Genomic DNA, 25,386 nt, shown 5'->3' on the forward strand with positions numbered 1-25,386 from the left:
GTCAAACAAGACCTACCCGCAACAAACCCGTGCTGGCTATCCCTTAGAATGTTAGCCTGGGCCAGTCCCTCAAGGATGGCCTCCTTAATAAATTTTTCTAAAATCTTCCCCAGGAAGATTTGACAGATTTCCTATTAACAAAGACTATGTTCTTTCACCCATACACAACTCTTCTATTGGCCCATTTCAGGCAGTCTTTCTCATTTTCTCATTATTTTGAGAATATCATTCCCACTTAGGCCATAATGCATACCTCTTTTTTCCCCTCTTTCCCTGTGATAAAAATCTCTTATAATCCTTTTTATTTAAACAAAATCTTTGTTAACATTTTGCTAGTGAAATGTAAACAAGTTTGAAAAGTTAAGGCAAGAGATGCTCTTTTACAGAGAAAATACAGTGAAAGTACATTAACAGCTCATGAAATCAAAACTGCTAATGCAATTTTTCTGAGTAAAAAGTTAATGTGTGTGTGTTTGTAGGATAGAGTTATTAGTCAGTGTCTATGGTTGTTTGAGGAGGCCTTTCACCCAGTCACAAGGCAGAGAAAAATATTTTATGAAAGTAGGGAATATATGACTATAAAACTACAAGCACTAGAGGAAGGCAAAAGTAGGCCATGTGATTTCTGGAAAAAAACATTTAAAACTTATTTTTAAATTGACTAGAGTTCAGTTTTGTGGGTTCTTTTCAATATAAATATCTCTAATTAACTTAACTCATTTCTTAAACTAGCTCAGCTTCTCACTAAATGAGATGGATGGAAAAATTGAGAGTTTGCTTTTTTACAGTAAAATGAAATGTCAAGTTCCTCGAAAGTCCTCAGGTACACTTGAGTTAAATGTTGCTAGAGACTAAAAGTGTTGTGGTTACAATGTAAGTGAGAGAGTAGGGTTTAAAAAGAAAACTGAAAGAAATATGATTACCCTAGAAATGCTTGGAGGCGTTTTACTTAATTGCAACCAGAAGTTTGACCTGGAAGTGTAATGTTTTGACCCTCTAGCTGTCTGGTTTCCTAAATGTGGTGTTTTGCTGTCACTAAACTGTGAGAAAATCTGTTTTACACATCTTTAACCCTTTCTGTTCTTACGAGTACCAGCCAAAACATGGTACTAAGCCATCATCCCGAGGAGAACAGTTTTAAAAAAGAAGAAAATTCTTGTAGCAATGCATGTTGAATGTCAAAGCTCTTGTTGCTTTCACTGTAACAAAAGCCAGCTTCAGGGACTTTTTACATGTTTGACAGATGAGTAGTAGCTCTTAATTTTGATATTGTCATAATATACAACATTTTGCTTAGTGTTCTCTTTTTCTTAAACTGCATTGTCACATGACAGATGTAGAGAAAACATGTAAAGTTTTTGATACAGGAACATTGTGTTCTTACTTGTTTCTGTTCCTTATTTGTCATGTAACCTGTATTTAGAAATTATGTGTTTGCTTGGTTGAAGGGTTGACTGAAATAAAGACTAAGGACCCCAGTCCTGCAGAAACAGGTACATTTTCTTTATTCATGTGAAAAGCTTAATGGGATTACTTATGCGATTGCCATCATGTATGTTTGCATGGGAAGGACTGAGGCAGCCTGCCATGTTTATGTATTTCAGGGCCACATCATACCCAGATTTATACATGTGCTTTTACATATGTAAATATTCACCTTGACTACAGAAGGGCTACTTTCAATATAAAATGCCTGTATAAGTCTTTGCAGGTCAGGGCCTTAATTTGTAAAATAATTTATTGAAGAAAGTAAATGACTAAAATTTAGTCCAAGTAGCACTACAGTAAATGGCAAGGCATTTCACCTGAAAACTGAAAAAAAACAGACAATTTTGTGGATCCTTTCTGGACACACTAATTGAATTTAGTGAATTTTATCTGGACACACTAATTGAATTTAGTGAATTTTATCAGTGTCATAAATGCAAATAAAATGTAACTCACTTTATCATTAAAAATATTCAGAGAAAAACACTTGTTTTTAAAAAATGTCATTAAATCAAATCCATTTGAAACAAAGACATTTAACTCGACCAACTAGATTTTGGGGGGAAAGGATGAAGTAAATAATCTCATATTTGCAGGATCTTTTTCACTATCTTTTTAATTGAGAAGTATTTAGGTTCTGTTGCAGGTGCCAATGTCAGGTTCACAGTAGTAACTTATGGCCATACTGAAAAGAGGAATTTTAAATGTAAGTTACAATATAAAAAGTGTGTTTGAGCTGGTATAATACTGACATTTGTTTGACTTGTTTCAGCTTCAAACTTCTGTATGTAGTACCTCCTCCCTTCTGTATCAGCTGTACTTTTTCTCCTTAGATAAGATTGTAAAAAGGGAAAGAAAAAATCACTTTTGCATAGTATCACAGTTCAGTGTAGTCCAGCTCCTTATCCTGGGGAAAACTGGTGAAGCTGCACTGAATTCAGTGGACTAACTAGTTTCCACAGCAGGGTACCTAGCATTACTGGTTAATACAACTAAGACATTTGGGTGTTGTTATATGGATGAGTTGTAATTGGATTTAAGTATAGACAACAATTTGGGTCTTTATTTTTTTCTTTTGTGGGAGCAGCGCAAGGGCTTGAATCTTCACTTTTACCCCTGCTGAATTTATGGTTTCTGATGCCTTGCAGGTGCTGAATAAAATGTTCTTCTTTGCAAGTTTTAACTGAAACCAACAAAGGTAGTCTTGCTTTGAAAATTATACATAATTAACTTAGTGTTTGTGATTATGCTCCAGTTTTAAGCACTTGCCCTATGAATTCTGTCTTGAGATTATTTAAACCGTAAACCTTTCCTTGGACTGAAACATGGAATGCAAGGTCATTGCCTGGGGAAAGTGCTTGTGCAACAGTTTTTAGACAAAAATGCATTTGGCTTGCTTAAACTCTTCTAGTGAGAAAAAATGTTTTCTCTTTTCTGTTTTAAAGGAGAGTATCAAATTAAAATCTTACATAGGACATAAAATTACACACACACACACACACACACGTGTGTATGTGTATATATATGTGTATATGTATATATATGTATGCATGTGTGTGTGTATGCACACACACACTAGCTAGTTGCCCATCATGAATGATGGAGTGTTTCAGGGAGTGTTTACATGCCCCCGGCTCCCCCCGCTCCCTGCTCACCCTTTGGGGCCGGCCATGTATATGGTGCTGCTGCCACCTCCTCCAGCCTCTGGTTCAGCGGTTCCCTCCTTCCATGGAACAACGGAGCTTCTCCCCTGCTTGAAGAGGTGGCAGCAGTGCCACCCTACTGCACACCTGCTCTCCTTGTCCTCCTCGTGCAGAGCAGTGGGGCTTTCCTCTGCCTGAGGAATTGAAGGTGGCTCCCCACAACCCACCCTCCTCTGTCTCCTCCCATGGAGCAATGGGGCTTCCCTCCACCTGAGGGGACAGCAGCTGCTGCAGCTTCCTCCCAACCGCCTGGCCTCCAGCCTCCACCTCCTCCCACAGAGCAGCGGGGCTTCCCTCCACTGGAGGAGGTGGCAGCAGCAGCAGCAGTTCCTCCCTCCCCCCAGCCCACCTGCCTCCACCTTCTCCCACAGAGCAGTAGGGCTCCCGCCTCTCTTCCTGAGGTGGCGGCAGCTCCCTCCCTGCCTGAGGAGGCAGAGCCCCCGCAGCCAATCGCTGCTGGCCCTTTCAGCGGTGCATGCGCAGTTGCCCAAAAGTGTTATGAACACACAGACAGACTAAGCCCTTTATTATATTAGAATATATATTACACACACACACACACACACACACACACATATGTATATTATATATAGAGAGAGAGAGTGTGTGTGTGTGTGTGTGCGCATTCATGTGGGGTGAGGGCGGGCTGCCATTGTGGGCTTTGCCCTGGGTGCCAAACTTTGAAATATTCTATATATATATGTAATATGTATGTATGTATAAAAGTTTAAAAGTAAATTTGTTCATATTCTAATTTATTCATACCAAACTCTTTTTTTCACTTGCAATATACTATCCACTGCTGCTCCGTCAGCCTGCTTTGTAGCACTTCATTAAGTTTGGCCAGTAGAAACAGAATGTTTTTTCCCCATTTTGGTCAGTTTTACTGTTTCTCACTGGCTCCAAAATGTGAATGGCATGTGTGACAGATGAGTGTTCTTAGTAGTACATACCAACTTAAAGTCATACCTTCATCTTCTCTTCCCCCCCATCTTTTTTTTAAACAGCCATCCTTAAAATAACCATAACCAAAAGACTCCTTTTTTTGGTTTGTTTACTTTGTGATTTTTACAGGCCCTGTAAGTAGCCAGTGTCACAGTCTCATAGTCTGCTAGAAAAATCTCTGGAGTAAAATTGTGCATACTTAATTTCCAGGATTAGAACAGGAGAGGAAAAGAGACATATGAAAGGCAGGGAAAGAAGGAGGGAATTACAGATATCTCTATATTCCTTTGAAATGAACAAAAATTGACTTTCCTCAGCTGTTTCAAAGCCCAGCCAGTTATACTTTGCCTGATTTGCTGTAGGCATTGTAGCAGAAATAAGTCTTGAAGAGAGGCTAATAGTCTACATAAGTTCCAGAAGGGTGTTTCATGTATGTTGGTGGCATGGAAAATATATGAACGCATTTTTGCAGAGAACCAGTAAAAAGGTAGGTGAAACTAACATGGTAGCAGATAACAGTAACAAGAGTCATGGATAAGGAGGTAGGGTCTGAGGTGTGAAGTTCCTTTAAGGTCAGAATAAGAATCTTGAATCTGACATTGAGGAGAGTGGAAGCTAACGGAGTGCTGAAATGATCAAAGCAATTGACCAAAAAAAAAGAATCATAGTTGTGTTTTTTCATGAATTAAGAGGTCATGCATGGTGGGTGTTTGAGAAGCCAAAGAGGAGGAGATTGTAATAGTACAGAGGGGAGATTAAGAGAGTCTTTACAAGAGATGTAACATTTTGTGCCAAAAAATAAAATTCAGAATTGAGTTCTGCTATGGAAGGAAAAGAAGAGAGGTGGCATGTGGCCTGTGTGTGTAAGGGAAAATTCAGCTGACAGGAAAGAGTGTACTTTTATTAACAATGATGAATAAAGGGGGAGCAAAGTAAAAAAATTAAGTAATTTTGACTATTTTATGTTTAATTTGACAAGACATCCGGAGAGGACTAGGTCTACTTGCAAGAGTAAGATTATTCACATGCTCATATGTCTGCAGGATCAGATCTTATATACATATCACATGCCTGTATAGTAGTGGCTACGGCTGCTGACACAGAGTTAAAGGCATGATGGGATCTGATCCATGATCCCAACAACTGTGCCTCTTGCCATGCTGCTTGTGCATGGCAGGAGGCACAATTATGGAATCAGAGGTCAGATCCCAAACATGTCCTATCGCTGGTGTAGATGGAGCAAGTAGCAAGCCAGGTGCCTAGGGTGCCCCAGGTTTGGAGCATCAGTCAGCTGATAGGTGGTCCCAGCTGCCAGAGCACATCAAGGCCCTTTACTCCAGTGTGCTTCCAGCCTCAGGAATATATTGGAGTCCTTTTACATATTCAATTTAAGGCATGATAGAAAGCAGCCACAAAGTTGTTATACATATGTGTAATACCTTAGTGGCATATTCCATGTTATTGTGCCATTAATTACATGAACATATGACTGGGTTACTACTTAAGATGCGATTAACTGGTTAATCAGATCTTAAGTGTAACGTCTGCCAGGGGCCTCAGTGAACCATAAAAGGGAATTTTCTGACTTTCGGGCACAGAACATCTCATCTGTAACATTGCATTGATGTAGTATTTTGAGCTTGATTTCCTTGGCTGTCCTATTCCTACCTCCCAAATGTGCACACGCAGAGAAAATATGTAGGAAGATTTATATTCTTAGGTAGTTCAGTGCTACACCCAAATGTTTGTGAACCAGTGCTACAGTCTCTATCAGGTATTCTCAACCAGGGTGTCACTTAATAAAGGTGTGCAAACACCTACACATGATTCATAAGATAAATACAAAGATTTTAAATAGTAATCCACTCAAACAAGACAATATTCTGACCTGTTGTGATCTTTCTGAGGTTTTTGCAACAGAAGAATCGCTGCATTATTTTTCTGTAGTCAAAAAAAAAAGAGCGAAAGTGAAGAGGTTGGATTTTCTGAGGAATACCTTGAGTCTAAGGAGGTGTACCTTCAGTGCCATAGCAAGCGGGGTGGCGAGCAGGGCGACTGCCCTGGGTGCTGAAGCAAAGGGATCCCAGCAGACGCTGCCCAGCCAGGGTGTGGGCATGGGACAGAGCCACGAGCAGCTCATTTGGGGGGCACGGGGATGGGCATCTCCTGCTGCTGCATGCACAAGCATGCGGGGGCGTGTGCCCCCCAGATAAGTGTGCAGGGTGAGGGCGAGGGCGGTTTGCTGCTGTGGGCTTTGCCCTGGGTGCCAAACTTTGTTGCTACAGCACTGTGTGCCTTAAGTCTAAAAAAGATTGAGAACCACTGTTCTTATATGTATCCTGTATTTAAAACCTGCATACTCTACTTGGGTAATTTTATATTCGCATATATCTGTGTACTTGTATGTAAACATCTATAAAAAAAAGTTTTAAAGAATATGCAGGAAGGTGAGACAACTGAAAACTGGGTTTTGTGAAGGAAAAAGCTACCAGCAGGGCAGAGCTCATTTGGTTTGAGTTGTCACAAGCTATTACCGTCCCTGTAACAATTTGTATCAGGTGAGGGTCTAACTCAGTGAATTTATTTGTCCATATAGTCATTAGGCTGCACAGCCAGCACTAACTTTTGTGTAACTTCTGTCTGTGTCAGAGAATTTATATACCCTACAGAGTACCAGAAAATTCTCATCAAGTCTTGGTGATTGCCTTCACAGAGAACCACTTCCTGGCCTACCATACTAGATTTGAATTTTGTGTTCTCTAGAACAGTGGTCTCCAAACTTTTTTGACCGCGCACCCCTATCAGTAAAAAATTTTGAACGTGCACCCCCAATATTTACAGAAATAGAAGTTCTAATATTTTCTTCCTGCACCCCAATGGATTGCGTGCACCCCACTTTGGAGATCACTGCTCTAGAGAGCATGGCTGCAAATGCCTGTAATTTGATCCAAGTAAGCAACTGAATGATTTAAATGACCAGAAGAGAGGAATTTGCAGGGTTTCTTGTGCACAATATGCTGTATTCACATACAGTTTCCAATTATTATGCTCAGACTTCGCCAAAGAATGCATCCTCCTTGTGTTTGAAGTATTAAAAACAAACCATTTTTGTTTTTCTGATAACAAAACAGAACATGAATTACTTCTTACCAGATTATAATCAGTGTTTTTTTCCATTCATGTCTATTTCAGAACCAACAACAGAAATTTTACTGAGGTCTTAGAAAATAGTTCAATTTTTGGCTGAGAATAAACTTGCAAAACCCTTTTTTTGGAAAGTTACAAGAACCCTAAAATAGGTTTAGATTTAGAATAAAAATGCTTCTTCAGTCTCTCAGTAGCTTGAAAGTGAATAATACAAAGGAAATAACTACTAATAAATTAAACCTCACTAAAAGCCATGTAATAACATATCTATAGTATACTGAAAAATTAAAACCTTAAATACTGGAATCATTTTAATACTACGGTTTTATCTGTGTGATTCATATGCATTATATGCAGTATTCACACTTCTTATTTTGCTCATTTAATCTTTGAAACAGTCTAATGTACTGAATTGACAAACCTTGTACATCTATTTCCTCATTCAATATGACAAGTTCATGTTTATATTTTAAATCATTTAGTGCATACAAGATAAAAATTTTGTACTTTTAAATTGTAAGGGGAGTTTTAGTCCAAAATAATCTGTCAGCCTGTGAGAAAAATTAATGTTTTAGAAGGCAGCAAGAAAAAGCTGTATAGTCAAAAATGTAGGAGTGTCAGGTATGAAAATGTTTTGGGGGCAATAGGCCTTCTTAGGCCTGTCTTGTGGTTTTGGAGAAGGGTTGCTGAATTCAGTAACAGAGCCATGCAGGTGCCAGATTTTGCTGAGAAGTGAACACCTGCCAGGCTACTCCAGATAACTCAGCAGCTCAAAGGCATTTTCCCAGGCTCCCAGATGAATGGTCTCTAATAGCCGTGGGAGAGGGCTTTCCACTGTTATACACTGTACCACAGACTCTTCTTGGCAGCCTTGGGGAAGCTCAAGTCAACTTGGCTGTAACTCCTTTGGAAAACAAGTGTTGTTGGATAGTTTTACAGTAAAAACTCAATGTCTGATATTTCCTCTCAGTGTCCTGGGACTGTGAAATATGACAAGCAGGGCAAATTACCACTCCCTTAAAATACATTACTCACTGGAGCACATTACAGCTTAAATGAAACTGCAGCATTTCTGTAGGACTGCATTTATTCAGTCACATTCTGGTTTCCATTGTTTCTGTGATTTTTGTTTTAATGTAGTTATGACGATTTACACGTATAATTTCAAAATAATGAAAAATAATGACACTAACAGTAGTTTAGATTTTGCTTTATTTATGGTAGATTTGAAAAGGCCTGTCTGATTTTCTGTTGGTAATTTACATGGTGAAGTCTGTAAAATGCACAGATTCTTCAAATGGGAAGAAACAGCCACATGTCTTCATTTTATACCTTGTTATGTAGGAAATGGGGAGATTTCTCAGGATTTTTCACTTGGAAAAAACAGAAAAAGAACAGTGCAGTATTGGTAGCATTGTAGCAAAACTCAGTTATCAGCTGCCTTTGGCAGAGCAGTGTTTTGGTTTTGTTGCATTATTGAATGGAGCAGGTCAGAAGTCTTCAGTCTAATGTTGTGTTAAAATATATTACACTCTCTAGATACCTGCATCATCAAACCTTGACCACAGTTAGCAATCATTGGCATTTTTGGTTGAAATACCAAGTAGATGGTTATGAAGACTGGACTTCTGTCTTGCTGTAAGTCAGCCTCTCTCAATTCAGGCTTGATGCATTCGGGAGAAGCAGTGTGGGGACAGCTTGGTCAGGCACAGCTGATGGTGTCTTTTCTCTTATATCCACAAAGCTTATGAGCATGGAAATAGGAGGTCAGTGCCTAGAGCTGTCGATTCAGTAATTTATATAGTTTAGATTTGGTTTAAAAGAAAGGATTCTAATTGGCCTTCCACTGAGCTAAAAATTTAGAGGCATGACTAGTTGTTGGCATGGCCTGCTGCAGAGTCCAGGGCCCTGTAGGGCCAGACAGTTGGTGGCAGAGAGGCAAGCAAAGGCTGTGTGACACAGCCATCAGCTGCTCTACAACCACCTGGCCCAGTACCACTTGCATCTTTCTGCCATAGCAAGAATGTACCTCGCTTGTGGCTGCTTGCCCCACTGCTGCCGCCCCTGGCACTAGGCCAGATCAATCTCATAAGGAGCCCTGCAGTACAAATCCAACCTGTAAGGAGCCCCATGGTCTAGACCTTCCTGGGATGCAAGATGAGTTGGACAACCTTGATGTAAGTGGTATAGTAAGACTTTGAGAGCTACAGGACAGAATGGTAGAGTACAGACTTCAAGGCAACCCCGGGTGATAGATCAGTAAGTAGAATGGTATTTGATTGAGCTTCCCATGGAGCCCTGTATCAATCACTTTTGAGCAGGAAGCAAGGTTTCATCATGGAAAAGTCAGTGAAGGGGTTAAAACTATAGACCTCTATTAAACAATGTCTGATTTCCAAATCATCTGTCAGCAGCATAAGACAACTTGAAATCATGCACTAGCAAAAGGCTAAAGGACAACCAAGATAATAATATCGTAGATCTGTTTTTGATTGTGAGTGGGGTTTATTTTGTTTCTTACTCCAAAGAGCCTACACCATATAAATCAAAGGTTTTGATTTGCTCAGGCAGTTAGTCACATATGATTAAACACTTACGTCTTGCAGAACACCAGAACATCCAGGAAAATAAACAAATGCGCATGCCACTCTGATTCCATTCAGAAATGAAATACTGTGTTTTTCAGTGAAAAAAGCAAAAGATTTTCACCTTTTTGTTTGACATTTTAATCAAAAGAAAACTGCCCAGCAGATATGCCGTGCATGTTTAATGTTTTAGATGCAGTCTGAAGGAGAGGTCGTCTTATTTACCTATCCATTTTCTCCATTCAGAAACATGTATGAAGAGTCACATTTTTACGAACATTACTCTGTTCTAGTATTATTGCGTTCACAGTAGAAGGCATTGATAGTACTGTCACAGTACCAACTGTTTATATAAAGCTCAATGTCCTATAATCTTTGATTTGTCTAACCTTACTAGCAGTGTGTCAAAAAGATGGTGGGTGCCAAACTAACAGTAGCTAACAATAATTTTCTTTAATCATGTTCTGTAAATAGGCAATTAATAAAGGTGATGGACCACATCCAAAGTTTCCTCAAGCGTGCATCATTTTTAAGGGGTGGTTAACTTGTCACATCCTGGCAAATGAATCTGATGGCGGTGTGGTAGAACTCCACTCCAAGAGGAGTTTCAGGAAGTCTTTTGAACATTGAGAAACTCTGGACTGTAGTGCTCAGGAAGGAATGCAAATGCAGAGGTACCCATAAAGTGAGGGGCCAACTTATGCCTTCATGACTCAACTGGCTCTACTGGCTAAAAATGGAATGGGGATTTTTGGTCCTACATCTTTTCTTGCAACTTTTGGAGTCTTTTGGTATGATATGAAAGTGATAATAATATTGAATTTTAAGCTTTTCCATGCCACTTATTCAGATACACTGGGAACACCTGACAGAAGGTAGTCAGTTTAACCCTGCAACATCACCTTAAGGAAGGGGAGAGGATTATCCCCATTCTAAAGAATGAACTTAGGCACATAGATCGTGAGTTACAAAGGTAGTTTGGCACCTAACTCGTATTTGCGTAACTAACTTCCATTGATTTCAGTAACAATTAGGTATCTGCATACCTTTTGTGGATCTAAGCTTAAATGACCTGTCCAGTGTTTTGGGGAGTTTGATGGAGTAGAAAGTGGCAGGGGTTTCCTGAGTTGTGCTCTAGTACCTTAACCACAGAATCATTCACGTTAGCATTATCTTATAAAGTTGATAGGTTTTCAGATGATTAACATTTATCAGGATCAGTAGGGTCTTTCTTCAGGGCTGTGGCTGCCAGACAGACACCTTATGTGGACAGTGACTTAATGGAAAATAATTTCTATGATTGGTTAACATAACTGGTCTGGTTTAAACTGCCTGTCCTTCTGCTGGACATCAGTCATTTTAGTCTTAATTTTAAATAGTTTCTTATTTAAATATGTTCCTTTTGGAGCCACGTATATCTGAAGCTTCTTTTTCACCAAGTAATCAGATGATTATCTTAGGAGATCTAAAATTTTGAGATAAAAAGCTCAAATACCCTTATACTTATCACATTACTTTGTTTCAGGTGCTAGTTTTCATATCACAGCCTACTTTATGAAAAGATGGGTGAATCTGCGTTGTGTTGCAGAAGACCAGTATCGTGGTAAGCAGTCAGTTCTTATTTATTTGTGTAGCAGTTTTCACAAATAAGAGAAAAAAAGGGAATATAAAAACAATGTTTCTGTTATCTTGATTCACTTCAGGTGTTTTTCACAGAATCATAGAAAATTAGGGTTGGAAGGGACCTCAGGAGGCCATCTAGTCCAACCTTCTGCTCAAAGCTGGACCATCCCCAACTAGATCATCCTAGCCAAGGCTTTTGTCTAGCTGGGTTGTAAAAACCTCTGAGGATGGAGATTACACAACTTCTTTGGGTAACTTGTTCCAGTGTTTTACTACCCTCCTCATAAGAAAGCTTTTCCTAATATCTAACCTAAACTTCCCTTACTGCAACTTGAGACCATTGTTCCTTGTTTTGTTATTGGCCACCACTGAGAACAGTCCTGCTCTATCCTCGTTGGACCCCCCACTTCAGGTAGTTGAAGACTGCTATTAAATCCCCACTTTGTCTTCTCTTCTCCAGACTAAATAAACCCTGCCTCTCATAAGTCATGTGCCCCCGCCCCTCACCATTTTCACTGCCCTCTGCTGGACTCTTTCCAGTTTGTCCACATCCTTTCTGTAGTGGAGGCCCCCAAACTGGACATAGTACTCCAGATATGGCCTCACAAGTCTGAAATACAGGGGAAAAATCACTTCCCTTGATCTGCTGGCAATGCTCCTACTAATGCAGCCAGGTATGCCGTTAGCTTTCTTGGCAACAAGGTCACACTGTTGGCTTACCTTCAGCTTATTGTCCACTGTAACTCTGAGGTCCTTTTCTGCAGAGCTGCTGCTTAGCCAGTTGGTCTCCAGCCTGTACTGGTGCATGGGATTGTTCCAATCTAATTGCAGAACTTTGCACTTGTTCTTACTGAACTTCATGAGATTTCTTTTGGTCCAATTCTCCAATTTATCTAGGTTTCTCTGAATCCTAGCTCTGCCCTCCAGTGTATCCACTGTACCCTCCAGCTTGGTGTCATCTGAAAACTTGCTGAGGGTGCATTCCATCCCATGTTTCAGTTCATTGATGAAGATCTTGAACAAAACCAACCCCTGGAACACTGACTGCACTTGATACTGCCAACTAGACATTAAGTCATTGATTACTACCGTCTGAGCCTGATGATCCAGCCAGTTTTCTCTCCACCTCACAGTCTCTTCATTCAACCCATACTTCCTTAACCTGCTTGCAAGAATACTGTGGGAGATTATCAGAAGCCTTGGTGAAGTCAGGGTATAGCATGTCCACTGCTCTCCCTCCCCATCCACAGAGCCAGTCATCTCATCATAGAAGGCAATCAGGTTGGTCAGGTATGACTTGCCCTTGGTAAATCTATGCTGTTCCTAATCACCTTCTTTTCTTCCACTTACTTAGAAAAAGATTCCTTGAGGATCTGCTCCATGATTTCTCCAGGGATTGAGGTGAGGCTGGTTGGTCTGTACTTTCCCAGATCTTCCTATTCCCTTTCTGAAATACAGGCACTATATTTGCCCTTTTCCAATGATCTGGGACCTCTCTTGATCACCATGAGTTTTCAAAGAGAATGGCCAGCAGTTTTGCTGTCACATCAACCAACTCACTCAGCACTGTCAGGTGCGTATCATCTAGCCCCATGGACTTGTAAAAGTCCAGGATTTTTACATAGTCTCTAACCTGTTCTTTCACCACTGTTGGATGCTCATCTCCTCCCCAAACTGTGCTACCAGATACAGTAGTCTAGGAGTTGACTTTGCCAGTGAAGATTGAGGTAAAAAAGCATTTCAGTACTTCAGTCCTTTCTGCATCATCTGTCACTAGGCTGCCTCCCCATTTAGTAAGGGACCCACACTCTGCCTGACCTTCCTCTTGTTGTTGACATACTTATAGAAACTGTTCTTGTTACTCTTCACGTACCTTGCTAGCTGCAACTCCATTTGCGCTTTGGCCTTCCTGATTTCATCCCTGTATGTCTAAGTAATGTTCTTATACTCTTCCCTAGTTATTTGTTCAAGTTTCTACTTCTTGTAAGCTTCCTTTTTGTGGTGTAGCTTACTGAAGAGTTCCCTGCTAAGCTAAGCTAGTCTTCTGTCATACTTGCTAGTCTTCCTATGCAGCAGGATGGTTCATGCCTGAACCCTCCCCCCCTGTCCTTCTCAAGATTTCTTTAAAATACAGCCAGCTCTCCTGGACTCCCTTCCCCCTCAGAATGGCCTCCCAGGTGATCCTGTCCATCAGTAGCAGATTTACCATGAAACAAACAGTGTGGTGGCACAGGGCCCCCCAACAACAGAGCCCCACCACCACTGCCTGAGGTGTGGGGGAACCCAGCATCTGGCTGGAGAGCCTCCCGCATTTTGTTTATGGCCCTTCCACCCACCCAGCGGGTTGTGGGCTTCTTCAGTTGTTCCAGCTGGAAATTCCGGCCACTGTCCCTCCCCTGCGGCCGGTGTGCCGTGCTAATTCCCCTGCAGATGTGCAGTGGGGTGGGAGGCAGGGCCCTGCATCTTGCTTGAGCACAGAGCCTCACTGACTGTAAATCTGTCATTGCTGCTCATCAGTTCTCTGAGTGCGAATTTGTCTTTTTGTTGTTGTTGTTGTTTTTTAAGTCCAGGGTTCTTACTTTGTTGCTCTTCTTCCTTCCTTTTCTCAGGATCATAAACTCAGTCATCCTACGGTTGCTTCTGTCTAAGTTGCTGTCCACTTCTACACTCCCCACCAATTCTTCCCTGTTTGTGAGCAGCAATTCAGGACGAGCATGGACCCTAGTTGGCCTCTCCAGCATTTGCACCAGGAAGCTGTCCCCAGCACTTTCCAGAAACTTCGTGGTTTGCCTGTGCATTGCTGTATTGCTCTCCCAGCAGATGTCAGGGTGACTGAAATCCCCTGTGAGAACCAGGATTTTCCACTAGCTGTTTGAAGAAAGCCTCATCCACTTCATCCTCCTGGTCTGGTAGTCTATACCCACCACAACATCACCCTTATTGCTCTCCCCTCTGACCCTAACCCAGAGACTTTCAGCAGGCCTGTCTCCAGTTTCATACTGGAGGTCTGAGCAGTCACACATCTCTTTTACATAAAGAGCTACTGCTCCTCCTCTTCTCCCCTGCCTGTCCTTCCTGAACAGTTTGTATCCATCCATGAGAGTACTTCAGTCATGCAAGCTCTCCCACCAAGTCTCTGTTATTCCAGTCACGTCATAGTTCCTTGACTGCATGAGGACTTTCAATTCTTCCTGCTCATTTCCTAGCTCTGTGCTTTTTTGTAGAGACACCTGAGGTAACTAGCCAATTTCCCTACTTTCTCAGGAGCAATGAGAAGGCCTCCCTGGTTGCCCCTTCCTGCTTGTGCCTCCTCCAGGTCACCCTGTTCTCCAGTTACCTGAGGGCTTTGGTCTCCATCCCCTCTCTTCATCATGTGGATCCTGTCTCTTCCTAACAATCCTTCTTTTTGAAACAACATCCTGTGGTCAAAGAACCCAAAGCCCCACTGGTGATACCATCCTTACAGTCATGCATTGATCTACAGAATGTGTCCACTCCTGCCTGCGCCCTTCCCCTTGACCAGAAGGTTTGAGAAGACCAGCTGAGACCCTGCCCTCTTCACCCTTGCACCTAGAGCCCTGTAATTACTTTTAATCTCTACAGGTTCCCCCCCGGCAGTGTCATGGGTGCCCACATGGTTGAGTAGTCAGAGGGCCAGATGAGTTTCGGTAATACTTCCATGACATCTCAGATTTGGGCTCTGGGCAAATATCAGACCTCCCAAGACAACAGGTCAGACCACCAGATAGACACATCCATCCCCTGCAGAAAGGAGTCTCCAGCCACCACTGCCCGTCACTCTTCATGGCAGCGGTCTCGATCCTCCCAACTTTGGGGATGCTTGACCTGGCCTCTTCCGCAAGCAGAACTGGCTTCTTCTTCTCCCCCTCTGTTGTTAGGGCTCCATATCTATTCTCCAGGCAAACTGCTGGAGATACAGCCTACTGCTTGCTGGCAGAGGTCTCAAGATTCCAGGTTCCATCTCCCTCCCTGGGAATCCATGTCCTCTTCCTTCTCTGTCACTGCCTCTGGCAGTTCTTCCTCCACAGCTGTAGAGGTCTCCTCCAGCATTTAAGTGATGAAGTCCTCATGGTGGAGAATGCTTCAGAGCCTTGCCACCTCCTGAAGCTCTTTTGCCCACTCCCTGAGGGACACCACCAGAAGGCACCAATCACATGGCAAGGACTCCTTCACCTGGCTGTCAGTGGAAGCCACAGTCTCCACAGCACCAAACCAGGAACTGTGTGGAAGCCTCAATGGTGAGTGGTCCTGCCCTAACAGATACCTCAGAGGTGCAAACAGAAGAAGAGCTGGTAGTGGCAGTGGCACTGACATTGCAACATCCTCCAGCCATCTTTCTGGGTCTTTTAATCTGCTGCCTCTCTCTTCCTGCCCTCTTTAGAAGGAGACCTTCCTTAGGAATCACTGCTCCTTGGTCTTAAAAGGTCCTGTTTTCCCTGCCAACCTGCTTCTTCACTATAGACTCTAGTTAAACAAGGGTCTTAAGTATTGGTCTAACTGCCGAATTTTAGATGCTTACATTAAATATATGTAGGTTAGTTGCTCTTAATTAAAGAAAGAACTTACCTTAAAGGCTCCCCTTCAAAGAGGGGGATGGCAAACTGCCTGCAAACTGCCCTGGTTGTTGCCAAAGATTTTTGTTCTTTTTTGTTTTTGCTTTCTTTTTCTTTCAGGAAGAACCACACTTGGGTATGTGGTTTTTCACTGGATTCTAAAATTGTTTACTCCCTTTCCCAGGTCAATCAGTTCAGCCATAAAAGATTTTGTACATTTATAATGACACTCAACATGAACCCTCTGCAGGGTGAATCAACCACAGGTTGTGTCGAGAGTTGCGTTATTATTACTTGACTGTCTCGTGACATCAGCTATATGTTACAAGTGTATGCAAGAAAAAGCTTTCATTTAGCCCAGTGCTAGAAAAAAGACTTCAAGGGGTGATATCATTAGGTCAATTACATTTCATGCTTTCTCAAGCCAAAGATGCTTTGTAAGGAAGTGACATCAATCCTGTTCTGCCAACAACAATAAAAAAGGAACCATAACAATCACTGCCCTTTCAGTTGATCTTTTAAATTAAAAGGAAAATAAAGTCAGTCAACTAAATGGCATTAAAAATTAACTACTTGAATTATCGTCTTTTTAATGTTTCTTACATTTTATAGGGATTTATTTATTATGTTTATGAACTTATCTCCTCTGCTAAAAATAATGACTTGTTTACTCTAACCTCACATAGAGTAAAAAGATTAGAGTATTCATTTTAAATATTTCAGTAAACGTGTACTTTTTCTTGGCTGTTTTGAAATATTAAAGTAGTTTGTAATAATGGGCTTTATATCAACATTTTTCTCTGGTTTACATCCAAGCTGCATTGGAGTTTTCCAAGATGTATTTCAATCTAAAGACGAATTTATTTTGATAATCGGCAAGAGAACAATCTTGCAAACTATAACAGTGAAAGCAGGTAATAAAACTTATTACAACAGTGCCAAAAGAAATCCTAAGGCCCTGATCCTGCTGTGAGCTGCTTCTCACACATGGTCATTGCAAGATAGGAGCCTACATGTTTTTCTTGTCCTATTTAGTCTAGCTGCACTGTAATAAATATATTTTTCAGAACTATAAACACTTTGGTCTCAACATTTTTTATGCAACATAAAGCCATTATTTTAGAAACAAGGATTGCATACTAGAGATCATCTGAATAGAGTCCTGCATATAGCAGTTGTTGCTCACCCCAATGGGCCCTTTTTTTTTTAGTTAAAGCTGAAATAACACACCTGTCAGAATGCTTATCATTTGAGATGACCAGCAATCCCTCTGCAGGCTCAACTGCCTGCCTGTGCAGAGTGTCAGAAATACTGTCCCTTAGCTCTACTTTCCCTTCTCCCTAGAGGCTTCCAGCTTGGAGGTCTGTAAATGTGGTGGTGTGTGATAGGATCCAGCCAAAGGTTAACTTCCTTTCCTTATAGATATCTTACTCCTACTGGGGGTTAATGCTCTTTGACACTGTATTATTTCTTACTAAGTTCCTATGTAGCAGCCATGGAGTACTTGTCAGATGGTTACTCCAGGGTACACTGGAGAAACAGTGTAGTCTTTGGAGAGGCAGCCATTGGCAGGCTCCGTTGTCATTAGGAATTTCTGTAAAGCCCTCCATGCTCACTTCCTTTGGATTACATGTTCTTCAGGGATCTCTGTACGATCAGCTTCACAGTGTTCTTATACCTGTCTCTTCTCCTTTCAACAAAGGCAGAGCATTGTGGCTCGTTGTTTTTAAAATATAAGCAATATTAAAGTCTATCAGTTTCTCAGGTGAGTCCTAGCTGAGGGTCCCTCTTTATCCCTCATATTGTTAAAACAGCCAAGCACGCCTCTCCCACTTTTTGTAGGATTAATATGTCACTAATTGAGTTATGTCACTTTTTTCATTTCTGAGCCCATTTTAATCTTATATGAACATATTTTGTTGTTGTTTATTAAGGTCTGGGGACTCTGTAAGGAATTATTCTGAGTCTAATATGTAATTCGGCAATAGCACCCATCTTTAATTGTCTAGACTAGAGACTTTAAAACAATCTCTGGTAGACTGAAGAGTGTTTTCCATTTGTCATATTTTTACATCACTTTGATAGAATATACTGTTTATGTTATAAAGATAACTCAAAATATTTAAGATTAAAAAAAATCATCAGACTAATGCAAAGGAAATAATTCTGAGGGGATGTGTCTATAGATTCCATACCATAATTTACCAGGAGTTCAGATTTACAGTCCAGCATGTCTTCTGGAAAACTGAGCTTACCCTGCCCTATTGATAACTGTATTATTCTTACTGTGGCAATAAGGGGTGAAAGAGGGGGGGGAGTAAGGGAATTCAAAAAGGCTGTTAGGAAATACATTATTGTGCATTTAAAAATATAAACCATTCTGATTGACAAAATGTAGTACATGTTGCCATTGTAAATTCTATATTATATACCCAAAATACATGTATTGGCTTTTGTTATTTTATTTAGAGCTGCATGTCTTTCCAGAAAGACTTATGGTCTGTGCCAGTAGACTTGAATCTAATCCCAGCCCTTGGACAAGTGAAAATGGGGCACTGGTATGTATGCAGAAGTGTTGAGGTACTCTTGTTTACTGTTCACTGGAGGGAAATACGCTTTTATGTGGATTTAGTCATTTGCTTGCTCATCATGTTATCATGTTAAAAGTATCACCTAAACATTTTGGACAAGATATTCTTTTTTAAAATGAGGACAGTTGTGTAGGAATGTACAGGTAGATTTGGGGGCCCTAACTGTAGGCAGCCATTTTTAATACCTTAGCCTTAAAAACTTTTTGTGTTGGCAGATACTAAGATTTATAGGGATTCATTTTTTTATTTGTTTCGCGTATTTTGTTAGCCTATGTGCTCTGTAAAACAATTCACAAGGGTCAGTGCTGGCATTGCTGGAAAAAATTGTCCACTATAAAGTTCTGGGTAAAGAGGTATTGCTGGGGTAGGTAATTACCAGTAAAATTATTGCCTATATATTTCATCTTGAAGGCTTTATCAGGGTCAGAGGCTTATGAATTTTATACTGCAGTTAACCACTGATTGTCTCATGAGTACTAACGTTGACCCAGGTGGCCTGTTTTATAGCATGCAAACTCCTTCTGTGCTGGTGGTGAGTGTCAGGATTACACTTTAAGGTCTGTATATGTTTTACTAAGATTGATAGTGTTATATTCTGGTTAAGGAAACAAATATTCATTTTAATCACTTAAGATTTTTTTGCATCAGGCACAGTTTCTTTATTTTTTTTTACATTTTGATCCCAAAATTGATGAATGTCAAGGATTAGTCTAAAAATAAGTTTCAGTTCCTTAGAAAGAAACAGAAGAAGTTGGTTTTGAAATACTTGTTATCTAGGTAAAATATACTACTCTTGCACTGGTTTTTAAAAAGCACTTGGGCTCCTTAAATTGAGAGTATTTTACTGTGCATTTTGACTGAAAAATGTAGTGGCTGGGAAATTAATTATTGCATATTTCTTAGGATAGAGGAAAAGTAGTTTAGATCCAGATTTGTCAGCTTCAAGAAAATAATGTGTGAGGGTTATCCTCATCATCCTCCCCCTTGAATCTTCCTTCCATCTCCATGCACCCATCCATTACTCCTGGGTTTTTGCCAGGCAGGGTTTTGTTACTTACACACGCCTGGCCTATGTACATACGTAGGCAGCTACTTACCTGTCTAGCCAGTGCATAGCCTATTGAGCATTGATAGTAGCTATGTGATTCCTTATTCATTCACACTGCTTGGGTAATAGAATTGCAAATTATTCATAAGTGCCAAAAATTCCACTTATATCTGGAAAACTGCCATGTAGGCACACAAGGGGTAATAGAATGTTAGCCCACACGTGCACATATCTGTAATGGAAACACACTTATCCTGCAAAAAATTAAGCCTGTGAGTAATTTTACTCACAAACAGATCAAGTCTTTCAGCTGTAAAGTTCATTATTTAAAAGTCAGGCACCTGAACGGATGGTCAAGTTTTGTTAGCTTTGTTTTAATTTAACACTGTAATAATTATCTGAAATAATCACAATACGTTTGAGGGAAGTACTTTTTCTACCCTCTTTTCTCAACTTAAGAATCACATGTAAGATGATCAGAAAACAAGGGGAGATTTTATTTGTTGCTTTTTAGAGAAATTTAAACTTTCAAACTAGGAGGACTTAGATTTCTTACCAGTAACTTGCTGCAGTCCTGCTCAGTAGATGTTTCCTCAGCAGCCTCCAAGATATAGGTAGTTTTTTTTAATAAGAAATGTTTAGGATTAAGGGTCATTTTTGCTTGACAGGGACATGAAAGAGCACTGAAATACAAGGAAAAGGAAAGAAAAGTATGTATTTTAGAGCTATGCAGGTGAACACAGAGGATAGGGAGAGAACCTGGGGAGGTTCTCTATTCACTAGGGAATAGGGAGATCAAGGGGGGAAATAGACCTGGTATGTTTATAGTGTGGTAGCTTAGTAAAAAAAGTACTCGACAGAAAGCAAGTTAAGCTTATGATGTGTGGTCTCAAGTGTGTAGTAGTCATCAGGTTTGTAGAGAAATAGAGTATGGACTTCCTTGAGTATGTCCTGTTCTAGGTATACGTGCCCCTTTTGTGCACGTGATCAGAATCTGTAGCAGCATTGGGGTTGAACCTGTGCTGAATGCTTCCTCATCCAAATACAGAAAAGGCAGTGTGACCCCAACTGCCCCTCACTTTTTCTCTTGTTACCCATAATAGCAAGATGGAATAAGCAGTGCCTACTACCCTTTATGGACATTTACTTCTTTTGTCCAGTTTTCCTTTAGTTAGTTACGGTTAATACTCAGCAAATATACAATTCCTGACACTGATCTACCTCTTCTCACAAGGGAAATCTGAAACTTTAGTTTCTTTTTGGAATGACATGCTAAACCTGCAAATACAGCGGAGCAGCTGATACTAGTTTAATTTCTATCTTGGTGTGGAAATGATCTGATGTCCTCGGTTTCTGCGCTTGTCAATGTTGGCAGCAGCTGACTTTGGCACCAGCATTAATGTTACATTAATTGAAATGCCACAGCACCAGCATTAAGAGTGCCAGAGTGCCAGTGCCCTATTAGAGAAGACAGCTCTGACACACTTGCCCGAGAGCATACTATACAGTATTACTACTTTGCAAATGAGTATGTGTCCACTGGCTGAAGTTTACCCTCTTTCCCCTTCTCTTCATCATGAAACAGAGAACCTTTGGCCCAGCAATCAAACAGATAAAATGGGGATCTTTTTCATCAAACTAAGGATACTCATTTTTGACCGCCAACTTGTGAGCCTTGAGCATGGCAGTCACCTTATCAGCCTTACCAGATCTAGCCTTACCCAGAGAATGTCTTATTGACCATACTGGTAATCTCTTTCTGGGATACTATGGGCTGATTTCATTCTTACCAGCTATGAAGACATAGTTCTTCCTATCCAAATTAGGCTGCTGCTCTGACAGGAAAAGAAAAAACATTTTGAAAATGAAAAACAGGCAGGTCTTTGAGCCGCCTGACCAGCATTTTTCATCCTATGCAAAAAATCCATTATAGCCTTCTCTCAGAGAGGTTGTCGACTCAACACCTGAACCAGATCCTGATGAGTCATCCTAAGCTGCTGTTTCATATAGCTGACACCCTCAAAATAGAAATCTCAGTAAATGAAAATAGGAATCTCAATATTTTGAGACGTTTTATACTTGCTTAACACAAGGTTCATTGCTGTCTCTGCAGTTCACCAAGAAGACCGAACAATAAAAGACAGATAAAACTATTGGGGTGGAGGTGATATATTTTAATAGAGCAACTGAATAGTTGCAAAAAAATAATATTGTTATTTGTAAGCTTCATACCCAAACACCCTTTGTTTGCCTGATGAGAAGGGTGTTTGGGCCTAAAAGTTTGCAAATAAACTTTTTTTTTTTGGCAACTATTGAGTTGGTTTAATAAAAGACTTTTGGCTGCCTATGCCTCTAGATCAAAATGGCTACTACAAATATCTCTGGAACAATATAAGAGCACTCATATGGACAAGGACCCAAATATATTACAGAAGGAGGCAAAGGAAAAAGACTTTTTTATCTGTGTCACTTCAACTATGAAAATCAAAGTCTTGTTTGTACGTAATCTCTAATGAGGTATCCTGCATTCTGGCCAAACTCCCTCAGGGAGCAGGTAAAAGACATCATTGTTGAAGGGCAACTAGTGGATGCATCAGATGGCTTGGAAGTAGATGACAGATAGGTGAACAATACTGTAACTACAGGCTTCTGGCATGACTAGTACAGAATAAAATAGAGAACTTGCCCTTAGCAGTTCTAGCAGACTCAAGCAACATGCATACCTATGACATGTCACACTCCCTGAAAGGCTGTTGGACTATGCCTTGTTCATTGGACATTTACATTGCCCTGAATCACAAACCCTTCAGATAGCAAGAGCATGAGTTTGTCAGACATGTGTAGCAACTTTAATTGTTTTATAACAAAAGCTTGTCTGGATTAATTCAAAGATGGCAAAGCCTATTTGTGCAGTGTTTTCATTATAAAATCTGCACCACTGCATGTTCCTGTGTTTTGAGTTGATGTTTCTCCTCATTGCTACAAGCATCTGTTCTTTTCTGCTTAGTCTGAAGTTAGATATTCAGATGTACTACTTCCCAGCTCTTTTCACTGCTTCACCACCTCATTCATACCTTCTTTCTCATTGTTTGAGGAATCTGGTTTATAAAAATAATGTCCTGTGTATTTAAATTGTGAGGTATCAACACTTTTTAGTGTTCACCACTACCAATGCTTTTAACTCCCTCAGGGTTTTAAATTCCTTTACTTTTACTTCTTTTCAGTGTTTATGCTTTCATTGAAGTTTTCATTCCTTATCTGGTGCAATGATACCTAGGCCTGAAGCCCTTCCCTCTCATTCTATTGGATGATTTTTGCCTCAACCTGATATGGGCATGTTCCTGTTGTTCATCTCTGGCACTCAACCGCAGCTCTTTTGCTCCTGTACTTAGCTTCAATTCTTTTTGTTCTTTATGCTTTAACCAGCTTGTTTTAGGCTTCTGTTATGCTTTCCCTTATATTTGCCAAGATGGTGAATTATTAGGCTTGGCAGGATTTGACATTTATTGCTAAATATCGATAAACATTGACTGTGCTGCACACTCAGAGACAAACGGGAAAATATTTCCATCGGTAATCATCAAAAGTAAAGGTAAGAAAAAAATCCAGGACAGGGGTTAGGAAATCTGGGGTAAGAGTGTTGTACACATATGTGTGTGTGCGCGCACACACACGCCAACTGTGACTAAGGTTCCTGGCTGCGGAACCCACATGAAGTAGGAGTGGGAAAAGGCCAGAGCTGTGCCCCAGCAGCAGAGAAAGTCCCGGCTCCCAGTCAGGCCCACGGGGTGTGGAGAAGACAACAGAGCCCAAGCTGCTGCTCTGGTACTGCTCCAGGTTGGCAAAGGACAAGCTGGACCTTGGACAGGCACACAGGGGAAATCCAGCTGCTGCAGTGGGGGCTCACCAGGAAAAAGCAAGGGAAGGGCCTCACCTGCTATGGGGCTGTTCCAGTACCAGATGTACTTGCGGCAAGTTTCCCTGGAGAAAGACATGCATGCAGACATGCAGGTGTGCACACACACGCATACATATGTGCAGATGCGCACACATGGGCCAAGCTCTTGCAGAGCTGTGGCTGGCAGCACTGAGCTCCTGGTTGCCAACAGCCCTGCCCCTCCAACCACCCCCCCTCCCAGCACAGCCTTACTAGCATGACCCCCAGCTCTGGCAGTGGCTGCCCAAGCCACTACCAAAGAAGCAGTGTGTGGGCAGTTCAACTGAGGCTCTCCCCCACAAATAAATTTAAATCAATAAAAATCAAAATAAGTGTTTAACAATGGCTATTGTTATCAGAATTTTTTTAAAAATCAATTTCTCCCAAGCCTAAAAATAATTCATCCAAGGTTTTTGGTTTAGGCCCAACTAGGTCCAACTTTGTTCTTGACAATTGAAGTATCTTTGCGTTCTATACCTTTTGAAGGAAACTAATTAGCAACATTTTAAGATGTGGGGCGTGTTCAGCACACTCAAGAACATGTGTTAGACTGTAAGCAAAGCAGAAGAAAACGTGTGTGAAAAGAAGCAAAACAAAGTATGGCAGTTAGCTTTACATTTTTACAATCTGTTTGGAAAAATACTTTATGGTAGAACTAGTTAGGAAATGGGCAGAATATCCCATACTTTAGAAGAATGCAAATTTCTCCGTTAAAAGAATAATACATTATATTATAGTTTTTTTTTAAAAACCCTTGGAAACCTCAAGGAAAGGATGAAAGAACAGGAGGGATGATTGTTGCTAATTGTAAACCTAAAAGCATTGTTTCTTCTTTTACTGACTAATACTTGTAGACTTGAATGGTTTTATTTTGAAAGAGATGAGGATTTTGGGAACATGGCAAAGGAGGAAGCTAAAGTAATTGTGACAGGTACAGAGCAATTTGTCATCTCTGCTGAGCTGGTGACATTTTCGTAATGATAATTATTGTAGTGCTGACATGGAAAATTGGGAAAAGATTATTTGAAGAAACAGTGGAAATGGAAATAGGTAGAAGACTTATTGAAGGCATGTGAGCAGTTGAAATTATCCTAACAATGAAGCATTCAGTGATAATCAAATAAGTTTGTTGCTGGGATCTGTGAAAGGTGGTAGTTGCAGAGGTAAGTGTGAAAGGGATTAAATTAATAGTAATATGAAAGGGATTTCTGGGATAGCAATATATATATGTCTGAAACAGAAAATGAGGATGTTTTTGACTTTCTGTTGTCATTTACATTTGTGCAAAGTAGTTATAAAATTCTACCAAATCAAAATACCAGTGATCAAACCTGGGGATTGTTGAAAATGGGATCAGAGGAGGAGAAAGTTGAGGCATTGTGGGTTAAGATACATGGAGGTCGTGGGGAAAGGGACTTAGTGGTGGGGGAAAAGCTAGACTTGGAATTCTTGAGGCAGCTCTCAGAGACCCTACAGCCTAGGGATGTGGTTGTTATGGGGGACCTAAACTACCCTGACATCTGCTGGGAAGAGCAGTCAGCCAAATCCAACCATTCACATAAGTTCTTAACCTGTGTGCAGGACCTTCACCTAATGCAGGAGGTATATGGTCCCACTAGAAGGAATGACTTACTGGACTTGGTGTTGGCTATGGGGGAGAACCTGGTAGGGGAGCTGCAGATTTATGGTCACCTTGGGGACAGTGACCACCAATCAATTAAATTCACCATACAGCGTAGGGTGGG

At 40.7% G+C, this 25,386-nt stretch overlaps 1 protein-coding gene across 1 annotated transcript in view; it reads left to right on the forward strand.

Annotated features, from left to right (window-relative positions):
- SLX4IP (SLX4 interacting protein) overlaps positions 1–25,386 on the forward strand; it is a 144,140-nt gene that overhangs the window by 107,774 nt on the left and 10,980 nt on the right. Inside the window, 2 exon segments of the mRNA XM_019549114.1 lie at positions 11,394–11,471; positions 18,535–18,623. Of these exon segments, the coding sequence (XP_019404659.1) occupies positions 11,394–11,471; positions 18,535–18,623 (167 nt within the window).

This window comes from Crocodylus porosus, unplaced genomic scaffold (assembly GCF_001723895.1).
Source record: "Crocodylus porosus isolate Cpor-Errol unplaced genomic scaffold, CroPor_comp1, whole genome shotgun sequence".
Taxonomy (NCBI): Eukaryota; Metazoa; Chordata; order Crocodylia; family Crocodylidae; genus Crocodylus; species Crocodylus porosus.